Source organism: Rhinoraja longicauda, chromosome 4 (genome assembly GCF_053455715.1).
Source record: "Rhinoraja longicauda isolate Sanriku21f chromosome 4, sRhiLon1.1, whole genome shotgun sequence".
Classification (NCBI taxonomy): Eukaryota; Metazoa; Chordata; class Chondrichthyes; order Rajiformes; family Arhynchobatidae; genus Rhinoraja; species Rhinoraja longicauda.
Window position 1 is genome coordinate 23175911 of NC_135956.1, and position 15353 is coordinate 23191263.

Below are 15353 nucleotides of genomic sequence, written 5' to 3' on the forward strand. Positions count from 1 at the left end.
TTTCCAGTCGCTCTGCGGCCTAACATCATGGAGTTGGAGGCTTTGCTTGGGACTGACTTTGAGCCCCTCCACGGGGGAGTGGACTTACCATCTGAGCATGCGATTCCTTGCCTGGATCGCCTGCGAACTTTAACATCAAGGAGCTCGGAGTCTCGGGTTGAAACCGGTCGGGAGCTCCAAGCTGTACGACGTTCGACTAGCCCCGACCCAGGGTAGATTGCCCAGCGAGGGGAGCTGAGATCCTCCCTCCCCTGATGCAGGAGCTTAATCGCCCTGACGAGGAAGGCCCGCCGACGGCTAGGGGAATCAAGATCGTACCATCAACAGAAGGTTAGAGGCCCCACACCGCTGGAGGACAAAGAAGGGAGAGATTGAACTTTTTTTCGCCTTCCATCACAGTGAGAAATGCAGAGGAGTCACTGTAGTGGATGTTCATGTTAAAATTATTTTCTGTGTCCTGTTGCTTTTTATTGTTATGACTGTATGGCAAATGAAATTCCTCGTATGTTGCAAAACATACTTGGCTAATAAAGTATGATTGTGATTGTATCATTACACCAGCATTATCCTACACACTAGGGGCAATTTACAACTTACAATTTACCTACAAATCTGTATGTCTTTGAATTGGAGCACCCGGAGAAAATCCATACGGTCACAGGGAAAATATACAAACTCCATACAGACAGCACCCATGGTCAGAATAGAACACAGGTCTCTGGCACGATAAGGCAGCAACTTTATTGCTGCGCCACCACACCACTCCAAGGGCGTTTTTATCCCTTTTGGTTTCAAATTGTAGTTTGCCTATGCTTCAGATCTACTCTTTGATTTCACATCAAATCAGTTCATATTTCAGTTATGGAGAGTGGAAAAGCGAAAAAGATTCACAGGTAGCTTGACTGGCCACCAAGCTAAGTGACTAAGAGGCATTGATCACGCAACACCAGATTGTGCATCAGCAGCGACAGCAGAACACTAGGCTAGGCAGATAAAGAGCAGGATATCGTGCACAAAAAAAGTGTGTTAACAACATATTTCCTTTAAAAAAGGACACAAAGTGCTGGAGTAACTCTGGTCAGGCAGCATCTCTGGAGACAAAATGGATAAGTGTCATTCTGGGTCGGGACCTTTCTTCAATCTGAAGAAGAGGTCCCAACCCGACTCGTCACTTATCCATTGTCTCCAGAAATGCTGCCTAACCCACTGAGTTACTAGCACTTTGTGTCCTTTTTGTAAACCAGCATCTGCAGTTCTTTATTTCTATAACCTAGTTCCTTTGGTAAGTCAAAACTTACACTACAAAGAGACACTAATGAGTGTATTTCCCATCTCTTTTCCTCATGCGGCAGGTGAAAAAGAAGGTATTTTAATGGTGAAAATTTTGGAGTTACATGAAGAATGTTCAATGTCCGTAGCCTTGTGCCAGCCACTGACTGAAATCTCCGTGGAGCAAATAATTAAAAATGATGACTCTGACGCCAAAATCCAGCTCACGGTTTTATTCACAAGAGAAACAGCATCCCACCTCAGAATGAGTGCAGGAGATTCTGTTCATATCCATCCACCTTGGTGAGTACCACATGACCTTTTATTCATATGTTTGTTAAATTGTTTCTTGAACATAGTTTTAAAAACTGAAGTACCCCTGCTTGGGTCAAGCTAGCATTTCATTGGTACCTGATTTAGCACTACACTTTTGGAATTGGTAATGCTTTATTATTGTAATTTGTGCCGAGATGTAGTGAAAGGCTTTGTGTGCATGGTATCCAATCAAATCATACCATAAATGAGTTCAATCATTCATGTACAGTGAGTGCAAATAGACATATAACCAGAGTGCATCATGTAGTGTGACGTTGTCGTAGTGCTGGACCTCCAGTAAAGTGCAGATAAAGAAAGTACAATGATTTTGATGAGGTGGGTTGGGAGTCAAGGACTACACCCTGAGCTTATGAGCGATCTGTACAGTATTCTGATAACAGCGGGGAAGAAGCTGTTTTTGATCCATTATGTTCTTGGGCCCAGCATCTGAACACCTGTGTTTGAAATAATGCTGTACTTTAAAAAGACATTCATTTGTGATTTGTGCTGTCGTACTAAGAACCTGGTTTGAACCTTTGTTGTCCACAGCAATTAAATAGTAATCTCATCAGGACATGGTTTGGTTTGCAGCTATGGAACTGTGTCTGGCCACGCAGTCATAGGTGCAGGAGTAGGCCAGCACCGCCATTCAATATGATCATGGTTGATCATCCAAAATCAGTATCCCGTTCTGGCTTTTTCCCCATATCCCTTGACTCCCTCAGCCCTAAGAGCTAAATCTAATTCTCTCTTGAAATAGAGTAAGAAGAGTAGGGGACTGAGCATACAGCCCTAAGGTACCCCTGTGCGGAAGATTATTGAGGGGAAAGCGTTGCCAATTCGCATTGATAGTGGTCTGCCTTTTAAGGAAGTCAAGGATCTCGTTATACGTGTGTAATACTCGTGTCTCTTCCTTTATTATCTTTGATAATCTGCAGGCAGATTGTTGAAGAAGGTAAGTCCTCTACAACAGTCGTATACCACAACCAGGAGGAAGCTCTGACTTGAAAGGGGGTGATTATTCAAAGGAAACGCCACCAGGAGGGGCTGCAAATTTTGGTGATCAGGGGTAGTGCTGACCAGGAGGATATAGTTACATCCTTTAAAAAAATAGGTTATGGAAGAATGCTCCTTCCCTATCCATGTTCTTCAGAGATGCTGCCTGACACACTGAGTTACTTGAGTGCTTTGTGTCCTTTTGTGTAAACCAACATCTGTAATTCCTTGTTTCTTCAATGCTCCTTCTCGTACAGGCATCATTGTATTCATACATTGCTGCCTGTAGTACCCTTGTTGGGCTGTATATATATTTCTTTTCTTGAATGTAGTTGGCTAGATGCATGTTCTTAGTAATCTAATATTGCATTACAATTAAGCAAAGCTGTTTTAAAAATACTTTATGTAATAATGGGCAGAGACAGGGAAAAAACAAAGCAATTTTTTTTAAACATTTGATATTAACTTTCCTGCATCAGTTTCTCCTGAAACTTTAATACTTTAATAATTTAGTTTATTTACTGTACAGTCATATTCAATATGTTAGCACATGCATGATCAAGTTTTATTTTAGTTCAAATTACTGGATTGTTCAGTTTTTAATTACAATACCCATAGATTCACAATTATCAGGAGAGTTTGATGTTAAAGAACAAGTTACTGTACTTAAAAGTGTGCAGATATAGGTTTTTGGTGCCCAGTATGCACAAAGTTCCTTGGCAATGTGAACAATGTGGATCAATTAAAGATAATTTTATTCTTCATTAGGATCTTCATATTGGCGACTTTGACGAGTTTAAAAATATTTTAATTTGAGCCTAAAAATCTCCTCATTAAGCTTGTCCAGACATAAGCTTCAAAAATTCCATTCATTCCATTGTGACAAGTTAGATGAGTGAGCCCACCAATGATTCAGACGATAGATTGTACACATTGCACAAATGTTATCTCCGTGGCTCCCCGTGGCTTTTCCAGTTTGCTCCTACAGTCTGGATAACCAGAAATGAGATCAAATGTATCTCATTTCTGGTTATAGAAACAACTACTGGTATTATTCCAGTAGTAGCATCCAAATAGTTCTTATTTAGAAGATATATTTTAGGCAAATATCTTTTGATAGCTTACTGTGCATATTACAATCATATCTCTTGTTGAATGGACTCAAGGTTCTCTCAGCATCATCATGTTCCTCCATTTTAAAATCCCACGGGCGAGGGATTCTCAAAAGTAGGTGAGAAAGTTGCATTTTATCAAGGAAGATTTGAGAACCTCTTTGAAGCATTCCTTCTCAACCTTTTATGTGACAAGAGCACAAAGTGAATTTCCTGTTTCAGGATTTTTATGTCAAGTAGGTATTCATTGAACTAAATAGGTGATATTGTTCAGGAAGGAACTGCAGATGCTGGTTTAAACCGAAGGTAGACGCAAAAAGCTGGAGTAACTCAGCAGGACGGGCAGCATCTCTGGAGAGAAGGAATGGGTGATGTTTCAGGTCAAGACTGAAAAAGGGTCTCGACACGAAACGTCACCCATTCCTTCTCTCCAGAGATGCTGCCTATCCCGCTGACTTACTCCAGCTTTTTGTGTCTATCTATAGCTGGCATTGTTTTTCTGGGTGAGGATTCTGATGTTGATTCACTTGTCCTACAGTGGATTTGAAATGATTCATGAATACAATGTTGATGGTACTTCTCCATTGTTTTGAAATGCTTACTATTGTGAGTCTCTGAATAATGGAAGAAAGAGCCTGTTTCTACTCAGTTAGAGGACTTGATGTTGGAAAATACTTTTCTTCAGATGGCCAAAAGCAGATTGCTAAATTTCATGTCTGTTTTCCCTGAGAGGTGGTAACCAAGAAATAAAAGTATTCTGCTTTTTCTTGGGTTTCATCTTGGACCTTTATTATCAGCAGAGCAGCAGAAGTAGTTTAATCGAGAACCTTTGTTTTCCACATACTTTGGTGTAAGGTCCATTCTCTTGATATCATTGAATGATGGTAGAGGCTGAAAGGGCTAAATGACCTTCCTCTGTTCTAATGCTCCTGATGTCCATTTCATCAGTGAGTACTCGGACTAGATTTGTTTTCTGCATTGCCTTGGCTGGTATCGAATAACTGGCACATCGAGCTTTTGAGAACCAATTGTAGTAGAATGCTATTTAGACTACAACATGGACACAGGCCCTTCGCCCATCGAGTTCCCGCGGACCAGCGATCACCCCATACAGTACCATTATCCTACACACTAGGGACAATTTATAACTTACAGAAGTCAATTAACCTACAAACCTGTATGTCTTTGAACAGGAGCACTCAGAGAAATGAGCCCAGCATTTACAAACTTTTGCTTCATTTTGTGACAGTTATGAACAGTTATGAACTTTGTTCTATTTTCTTTCTAGCTTGACAGCAGGCCTTCAAAGGTAGTTCAATTAAATATTTTAATTAAATATCCATCCCCTTCACATAAAATGTTAGAGAATATAAGAGTGGTTTAATCATGATGTAGCAAACTGATTATACGTACAGTATCCTGAGCATCCTTTAATGTTAGATTAACATTTACATGTTTCTAAGCTTCTGAGAAAGATCAGATTGTAATTTGATTTTTTAAATTTACAATATGCTAGAGCAAATCTTGCCATAAAGTTTTTCTTACAATTTGTATCATCATGAATTAAGTCTGGTTTAAAAAAACATTTTTATCAGACTTCCTCATGGCTCTAACATAATAAAAAGGACCTGATTTAAACAAAAAATTGACACAGTGATGGAGTAACTCAGCAGGTCAGGCAGCATCTCTGGAGAGAAAATGGATAGGTGATGTTCCAGGTCAGGACCCTTCATCAATATGAAGATGGGTCCCAAACTGAAACGCCACCTGTCCATTTTCTCTAGGGTTTGCCTGACCCGCTCAATAATCAGTATTTTGTGTCTATATTTCATTACGATTCACCTGATGAAGACATATTACAAAGTTGCAGCAAATATTTTTCAATTTTGACTTTTAATCTCCGCCAAGTTAGCCTACCTCAATTGCCTGTGTCCTTTCAAGTATGGGAAAAGGGAAATTGCTGAGAATTCTGTTTGCTTTCTGCTGTGGCAGCTGGGAATGCATGTCTTTAATTGAATGAAGATAGATTATGGTTTTGTTTTAGATCCCAAAATCACAGAGTTATAGAGCACGGAAACATGTCCATGCTGACAAAGTTGCCTACCTGAATCCCAGGCTCGCCATGCATTAGTTCATGTTCCTTGAAATCTGTTCTATCCGTGTCGCTGTCCAAATGTCTTTTAAACATTGTAATTGTGTCCTCCTCTAACACCTTTTCTGGCAGCTGGTTTCATGTGCTTGGAATGCCCCTCTGGTTGCCTTTAAATCTTTCCCCTCTCACCTTAAATCTTTGTCCTCTAGTTTCCTGGGGAAAAAAGGCTGTGATTATTCCCTTTATCTATTAATGAGTTTATGAGGTCATCCCACAGCTTCCCATGTTCCAGGAAAAAAAGCCTGGAATATCTTATAACTCAAGCCCTCCAATCCCAGTAACAAGTTCACTTTCTGCACCCGTCCAGCTTATTGACATCATTCCGATTGCTGGGTGACCAAAACTACACACAATACTGTGAGTGTGCTCTTATCAATGTCTCTCTACAATTGTAGCATGACATCTCAACTCTTGTACAATGAAGTTGATCATGCTAAATGCCTTCCTTTCCACCCCGTCTACTTTGTCTCTAATTTCAGAGAACTATGTACTCGCACCTCTGTATGACAACACTTCATAGGGCCCTGCATTTACTGTACAAGTCCTACCATAGTGTACTTACCAAAATGCACATGTCTGAGTTAATTTCCATCTGCCATTCCTTGGTTCACTTTCTCAATAGATCTTGGTCCTGTTGTAACATTAGATAATCTTTGTCATTGTCAGCCATGCAATCAATTTTGGAGTCATTTGCAAACTTTCTAAGAGCTGCGTTCTCATCCCAATCCTTAATGTAGTTGACAAACAACAATGGACCTAGCATTGAACAGATGCTGGCACGTTTCAGTTTGGCACGATCTGAAAAACAGCACTCCATTGTCACCCTCTGTCTTCAACCACCAAGCCAATTTTATGCTGACTATAACTTTCAATGCTTTCCTTCCAAGCAAGTCTTTGTCAAAGGACTTGTTAATGTCCATGTGGACGGTCCACCGCCCCGCCATTGCCAACCCTCGTGCATAGCTCTTTAAGAAAAACTTCACGATTTCCCATGCACACATCCATGCTGAGTAATGGTCCTTGCCTTTCCTAGTTAGATCCTGTCTCTCAGAATCACATCCAAAACTTATATTTCTCCTCTGTTTTTAATGCTGAGAAAATAATGATGAACCGGGAACTTGGGACCATTAATGAAGATGTCTTGAAGACGATCTGTATTACATTCAAAACAAGTTGGACACCCTAAGACATATGAAGGTAGATAAATCTCCTGGGCATATTGAAGTATATCCAAAAACAGTGTGGGAAGCTAGAGAAGAAATTGCAGGAGTCCTAACTGTGATATATGAATCATCGTTAGACATGGGTGAGGTGCTGGACAACTGAAGAATGGCTAATGTTGTGTCTATTTAAGAAGTGATGCAAAGAAAAACTGGGAACTAGAAACTCAATTCTAAAGTCTGTGGTGGGAAAGTTGCTAGAAAGGACTTAGATGGATAATATAGAGATGGATTTGGATAGATGGGTTGATTAGGAATAGTCAGCATGGTTTTGTACATGAGAGATTATGTCTCACAAACCTGATTGAGTTTTTTGAAGAAGTAACCATGAAGTTTGATGAGGAAAGGGCCATAAACTTAGTCTATGAAGATTTCAGCAAGGCCTTTGATAAGGTTTGTTATATTGGGATACTTTGGAAGGTTAGATCACATGGGATCCACAGAGACGATACAGAATTGGCTTCATGGAAGTAAGCAGAGGGTGATGGTGGAAGGTATTTTTTTTATTGAAAGTTTGTGACATGTGGTGTTCCTCGAGGATTGGAGCTGCACCCATTGCTATTTGGAGTTTAAATCAACAATTTGGATGAAAATGCACAATGCATGATTAGTAAGTTTGTTGAAGGCACTGAAATAGGTGGTATCATAGACAGTAAAAATGGTTATCAAGAATTACAGCAGGACCAGCTGAGCAAGTGGTCGAGGAATGGCAAATTGAGTTTAATGCAGATAAGCGCAAGGTTGTTGCATTTTGCGAAGTCAAAGCAGGGCAGGACCTTCACAGTGAATGGTAGGGGCCTGGGGAATGTTATAGAACAGGGGCATAGAGAGCTTTTGACACATTGACTTTCATGAGTCATAAGTTGGAATGCCATTTAACAGTTGTGCAAGATATTGGCGAGGCCACACTTGGAGCACTATGTTCAGTTTTAGTATATAAAATCATGATGGAAATAGAAAGGGCGAATGCACAGAGTGTTTTACCCAGGTTAAAGGAATCACGAACAAGAGGACAAAGATGAGAATGAAATTATTTAATCGGTAACTTGAGGAGCAACTTTTTCACACAGAGGATGCTGGGTATATAGAAAGAGCTGCTAGTGAAAGTAGTTGAAACGGTATAATAACAACATTTAAAAGATATTTTGACAGATACATAGGAAAGATTTCAAGGAATATGTGCTAAACAAGAGCTGATGGGACAAGCTTAGACAGAGCATCTTCATTGGCATGAACGATTTGGGCCAAAAAGCCTGTTTTTGTCCTGTTTGACTGTATGAATAGCCCATGAGACTTGCAATTTGAGCTCTCTTTTTTTTGGATTAATTTCACTTATTTATGCAAGTCACCTGGTACCTGTGGAACTGTACCTCAGCAAACCGACATCATGTTCAGCAGAAATGATGCAAATTTCAAGAATAAATTAAACAATTAACCCAGTTAATTTGAACAGTAAAATAAAGTTGTAACTTTAGAGAGATTTTAAAATATCATTCCAATGGCACAAATAAATAGTTTTAGGGCGGTAAATTACACTACATTGTAAACATAGATATTGGTTAAAATTGGTGCCTTGATGGTGAAGGATCACTATTGGATTTAGTCTGACAGTAAGCAGGAGCACTTTGACTGCAGTGTACAAGTGCTGCAGACTGGAATTTCCAGATGCGGGTGATTGCCAATTTTGGAATGTACTGCTGACGTCAGTTGTTACTCCAGGGAATGTTTGCATTCCAATTCCTGGCAATGGTCAGGAGGCTTACAGGAAAGAGTTAGGGGGGTGGAGCGGGAATCCTACAATATGTTAAATTGGCTGAACTGCCACAATTATCATTTTTAGCAGTTAGTATTTGTTGCTAACTTATTTGATTATTTTAAACTTTCCCATGTTGTTAAGATTGCATTTCTCAACAGTATTCTGTTTTTGTTGCATTTATGGGTTAAAAGTTAATATCGCTCACTGTTCTTTGTAGCAAGCTCTATTGTAACGCAGCCAACAGAATTCATCAACTCGTCAATGAGACTGTTTTGTGAAGCTTGCACTTCCAGTAAAAATGGGTTGCGTGGGTGGAATCCTTTTTAAAAACATCCCAAGGAGGATTTTATTTCCTTGTACTGATCTCAGCCTTTTGTTTATCTGAGCATTTTAAACATTTTTTTGCATAAGAATTATTAAGTACTTCATGAAGCAAATACATTTAACTAATAACAGATGTAACTATAACAATTATTAATTTACATATAGTAATTGCTACTCTTTCAACTTCTAATGGTCCTCACCTCTGCAAGCACTTTTAAAATTTAGATTTTTAGTTGGTGCATGGCACCACTTCATGGTTTGATCTTTCATATTCCAGAAAGATAAAACACAAAGCTTTAGTCCAGTATCTATTTGGAGTGCCATAATCAATTCTGAAAATTTAACATTGTGGTTATTGACAAATTAATTTCATTGATATCTTGGCTGTCGAATGGCAGTAAATGAGGTTCACCAAATTCATTCAAAGTATAAAAGCCTTGAGATATGGACATCACTGACAAGGTCAACATTTATTCCCCCTTCTAATTGCCTTTGAGATGATGGAGCCTCTTGGACCATATTGCTCCCTTTGGTGAAGGTACACCCACTGGACTGCTGGGTGGGAATTCCACGATATAGGCCCAGTGATGATGAAGGAACTGCAATGTTCTTCTAAGATGTAATCATGACTAAATTGGAGGGAGGCAGTAAAGGATGGTGTTCCCTTGCACCAAGCTGGTAAAAGTTACAGGTTTGAAAGGCGTAGCTTGGAAAGTCTGGATAAGTAAATGCGATTCAGTTTATAAATGATGCAGGCAGCACCAATAATGCACCAGTAGTGGGAGATATGAGTATATGGGGTGGTGTGTGCAGCATTATTCAAGTCGGCTGCCTATTCCTGGATGGTGCTGAATGCCTTGATTGGACATTCACTTACCAGGTAAGGGTTCCATCCTACTTCTGAATTGTGCCATGTAAATGGTAGAAGCATTTTGGATGTTGGGAGGCAAATCCGTAGCAGTCAGTGAGCCGGTCTTGTAATGAAGGCAGATGGAGCAATATTAACGCCATTAAATGCTACAGTTCTCTGCTGTTGTAGATGGCCATTGCCTGGCTCTTTTGTGGTACAATTGTTAGTTGCCATTTATCAGCCATGCATGAATGTTGTCCAGGCCTTGTTGAAAGCAGACCTAGATAGCTTTGTTTATGAACAATTGAGAAAAGGAATTGGGAATTGGGAAAAGGAATTATCCAATCATCAGTGAACATCACCATTTTTTGAACTTCTGATAGAAGGATGAGCATTAGTTCTTTACACTTAATCCCAGATCAATGACACTATCTTGAATAACTTTAGCATTTGATGATTAACCATCGACGGTCATCCTCTTTGTTCGACACATGACTCCAACCACTGAAGTATTTTCTCCTTGGTGCCCAGTCACCAGTTCTACCACAATATTTGATTAAATGCTGTCTGATGTCAAAGTCAATCATTCTCACCTCGCCTCAGGAATTCAGATCTTTGATTCATGTTTGGACCAAGCTGTGTTGACCTTTTGAACCGCTTGGACTTGCAAAACTCAAACAGGGCATTGGTAATTAAGATATTAGAGAATAAGTGCTGAAAATAGTGCTGTTAACGCACCTTTCATCACTGCTGATGCTGAAGGATATTCTGATTGAGCAAAAATTATCCAAAGTAAATTTATTCTGCTTTGCTTTAACATGGGCAATTTTTCATAAACCTGTTAGGTGCAAATATTGTAACTATAGTCACAGGACTGAAGATCCTACCTGCTTTAAAAAGGCATCCATAATTCTTCTGCCCCAGAAGACTGAGGTGACATACCCCAATGACAATTTACTGGTGGCACTATGGTGATGAAGTGCTGTGAGAGTGATGAAGTGCTGGTTATGAGGCATATCAACTCCTGCGGTGTAAAGCTCTGGTCCCACTACAATTTGTCTACCACCACAATAGATCAAGAGGTGATACGAACTAGCTGATTGTCCACTCTACACTGGACCACTCGGACAATAAGAACGCATACATCAGGCGGTTGTTCATAGACTACAGCTTGCTTTCATCACCATCTTCCCCTCAAAACTTATCATCAAACTCAGAGAAATGGAAATGTCTGAAGAAGGGTCTCGACCTGAGACGTCACCTATACCTTTTCTCCAGAGATGCTGTCTGACCCGCTGAGTTACTCCAGCTTTTTTGTGTCTCTCTTCAGAGAAATGGGTCTCTGCTCAACTTTATTTAATTGGTATCTTGACTTCCTCATTGGCAGACCACAATCAGAAGAAATTGGCAGTACGTGGTTAAAAGTCAATGTTGAGGACACCCAGAGCTACTGCCCCACACCTGTGAACTACTATATTTGCCTCTCTGGAGTGTCTGCCCTGGCAGTGGGACAGGATGTATTCGGAGGTTGTGTTAGAAGATTCTGACTTCTGTGAGTCTGGTTTTGTCAAGTCTTTGGGACAGGTTTCCTAATTTTGTTAAATTTTGTGTAGAAGCTGAGAGCAACATTTTTTGTATCCATATTAAATTGCTAGATGGTTCATCCTGGTTTTATTCTTTCTCTGTTTTAACATAACAGTAATGATACAAATTAATGGCTTTCTGGGCTATTTCAAATGACATATAAGAGTCAACCAATTATGAGGTAAAAGCAAGAGAAACAGGATCCTTCACCAGAATAGTAAGTTGAGGGAACATTTGAGAATCAATTTTCACAAGTATCAGCCAACTAAAAATATCCTTCCTTTCTACAACTTTGCATCTGACGGTCTTTTGTACTTGGAGCAGATTTATTTCAGTCCCTCACTTCCTGGTTCTTTGAATATTCTCTTGAAAAGTATGTGGTAAGGGTTTGGTAGCTTGGATGATGGCCTTGGTGCCTTCGGGATCTGAGCTGAATCTGATCACAGGGTATCTGTTCTCCCAAGTTACCCGCAGGCACAGAGGCACACCTCATTGTTGTCATCGACTTAAAAGTTCAATTTGGGTCATAGAAACTGTGGAATATTTTTCCAAACCATCTTTTGAGCAGAGTGAAATCAGTAGTAAAGAGTTTTTAGACTTATGACTACGCAAAGATTATTTAATTCATAAGAGCTCTCCTCCAACTATTAAATGCATTGAGTTACATGGTTTATTAATTTTAAAGAAATTAAAGCTTTTATCCAGCGAGGTAAATGCATTGCATATACATGGTTCATTAATTTTAAAAGAATTAAAACTTTTTTCCAGAGGAGAATATAAGCCAATATTTCACTTTAGCCATCTTTATTTCCCCTCACTTCAATTATCCTGCTCACTGCTTTGTTGAGGCCGGTTTACTCTATTCTAGTTTACAGTTCTGTAGAGACTGATGAAGCCAAGGTGGGAATCTCAGAATCCTCCATTTAGGAGGTGGCAGGTGAATAGTTTATGAATTGGTGCAAACCCTCTTATTGTTTATCCAAGCAGTGTGTTGGTCTGTTTCCAGTCTATAGATTTAAGGTTCTCAATACCATTCTGAGCAATCATTTTGATTGCAACTTTGATTAACCATGAATCAAGGACACTGATGTTCACTAACACCCTTGTCCCAGCCCATCCCAATGGATCCGTTTACCTTTTCCCTAGTGCCAGCTGAATTGAAAACCAATTATCCCACATCATGCAAACATTCTGATCTCATTGACTCTTATGGCAATATGCAAATGGTTCCAGTAATATTCTGGATATTAGAACTTTATGGTCCTGCTTTACTTCATCTTTCATTCAATTGCAAGAATCTTGTACCTATTCAAAAAAAGGCAAAGGCTGCTCTGGAAGGTTAGATCCCATGGGATCCAAGGAGAGATAGCTGAATGGATAAAGAATTGGCTTCATGGAAGAAAGTAGAGAGTGATGGTGGAAGGTTGCTTTTCGGATTGGCGGCCTGTGACTCGTGGTGTGCCTCAGGGTTCAGTGCTGGGCCCATTGCTGTTTGCCATCTATATCAATGATTTGGGTAAGAACGTGCATAGCATGATTAGCAAGTTTGCAGATGACACAAAAATGGGTGGTATTCTAGATAGTGGAGATGGTTGTGAAAAAATTGCAGCAGGATCTTGATCAATTGGGCAGGTGGGCTGAGGAATGGTTGATAGAATTTAATACAGAGAAATGTGAGCTGTTGCATTTTGAGAAGATTCACATGGGCAAGATCTACGCAGTGAATGGTAGGGCTCTGGGGACTGTTGTAGAGCAGTGGGATCTAGGAGTGCAGGTACGTAGTTCGTGAAAGTGGCACCACAGTTAGACAGGATGGTCTAAAAGGCTTTTGGCTTATTACTCTTCATCAGTTCGAGTATTGAGTATAGAGGTCGGGAAGTTATGTTGCAGATGTTGTTGAGGTTGCATTTAGAGTTTGTGTTTAGTTCTGGGCACCAGGTTATAAGAAGGATGTTGTCAAGCTGGAAAGAGTGCAAAGACGATTTACGAGGATATTGCCAGGACTCGAAGGCCTGAGCTATAGGGAGAGGCTGTGCAGGCTAGGACTCTATTCTTTTGGAGTGCAGGATGAGGAGGGGCAAACTTATAGAGGTGTATAAAAATAATGAGTGTGATAGATCAGGTAGATGCACAGAATCTCTTGCTCAGAGTAGGGGAATCGAGAACCAGAGGGCATAGGTTTAAGGTGAGAGGGGAAAGATTTAATCAGAACCTGAGGGGTGACTTTTTAACACAAAGGGAGATGGGTATATGGAGGAGCTGCCGGAGGAGGTAGTTGAGGAAGGCCCTATCGCAACATTTAAGAAACATTTAGACAGGTACACGGATAGGGCAGGTTGAGAGTTGATATGGGCCAAACGCGGGCAGGTGGGACCAGTGTAGATGGGACATCTTGCTCGGTGTGGGCAAGTTAGGCTGAAGGGTCTGTTTCCACACTGCATGACTCTGACTATAACACTAGCCTCCAACCTAGCTTCTGGCTCCCCATACCTGTATCGTCAATGACCACACCCTCCTGACACTCTTACAAGGCCTCTCGTTCCCTCCTAGAACAAAGTAACCAGGTAATTTGTACTCCTGAACACACATAGTAAACGAATGACAGATTCTAGCCCATTAGCTCTGTGATAAAATCCCTTAAGCTACTGACAGTTCTTGTTGATGTAATTGTCGGAAAAACAATGGCCTCGAAAATTTAAATACATTGCCTGCTCTGCCGTGCCTGAAAAAATAATTATTTAATTTATCTTCTGATTTCCCTTGCTGGTGTCAAGCTGTCGAGGTTGTCACATTTTTATCTAATGTACATGACTGCTCGCATATAAAAGAGTTAAGATTACATATGATTTGTTTGAAGTTTTCCCATGATATAACATAGTATTTGTTGATAATGGACCAATAAACAGTCAACAATCAGCTGTCACAAAATTAAATATAATGTTTGCATTCTTTAGTGAGCATATTAGACTTTGGCTTTGTGACAATTGAAAGCATAAGGGCGAGTCTATGATTGGGAGTATTTTCCAGTCATTAATATTGAGAGCCAAGAAAGGGAATGATTGGGGGAAAAACCAGCAAGGTTATTGAGTGCATTTAGTAGGAATGAAGTAGATTTTTAATGTAAAGAAACAGAATTCATACGAAGTATGTTAAATGATTCAGCAACCTTGAACTTTCACCTTGCTCTCACACTTGTTGTGAAGTGACCATAAGGTCACCTTGTGAGCTGTCAATGGTGATGAGGCCTTAGCAGTGTACCACTGAGTCTCTATCCCCAGAATATTCTGAGAGCTGTTTTGTCACGGTTCATCCCAACAGCTCCGTAACAAAGGATTCTCCGATCTATGGGGTTTTCCTCGGGACACATTCAGAGATTGGGACACATTTAGAGATGGACATCAAGTGCGACTGGAAGAGCATCAACTCGGTTAAAGGTGTTCTGTCGTCTGCCTGAAACTTGTTGGCCTCTCAGCATAGTGAGATGTCCATCAGGCAATGTTACCAACTGGTCCATTTCAGACTGTAAGAGTGCGTGCTGATGGACACTGAAGCTTGATGCAACCAACGCCAAGGCTCTGTGGGGAGAGGACCACAGTCTAGCGTCCTTCCGCTGCTGAACATTGAGGAGCAGACTCCAACCTCTCAAACAAGGGAAAGGATATCGCCCCAGGGGGCCACATGAATGGCAAGGGTGTTTTGTTTAAAGATAGATGATCATACTGAATATGACACTATTGAATGGATAGGGACTGAAAATGTCTAAGGAGTTTTTGCT

General features: G+C 40.3%; 1 protein-coding gene across 5 annotated transcripts in view; it reads left to right on the top strand.

Moving 5' to 3' along the window:
* The window catches only part of spidr (scaffold protein involved in DNA repair), a 187286-nt gene that overhangs the window by 72476 nt on the left and 99457 nt on the right, over positions 1 to 15353 (top strand). For all 5 annotated transcript variants that reach the window (XM_078397363.1, XM_078397365.1, XM_078397364.1 and 2 more), the window contains exon 8: positions 1353 to 1572. In XM_078397363.1, the coding sequence (XP_078253489.1) occupies positions 1353 to 1572 (220 nt within the window). The remainder of the gene's footprint in view (positions 1 to 1352; positions 1573 to 15353) is intronic.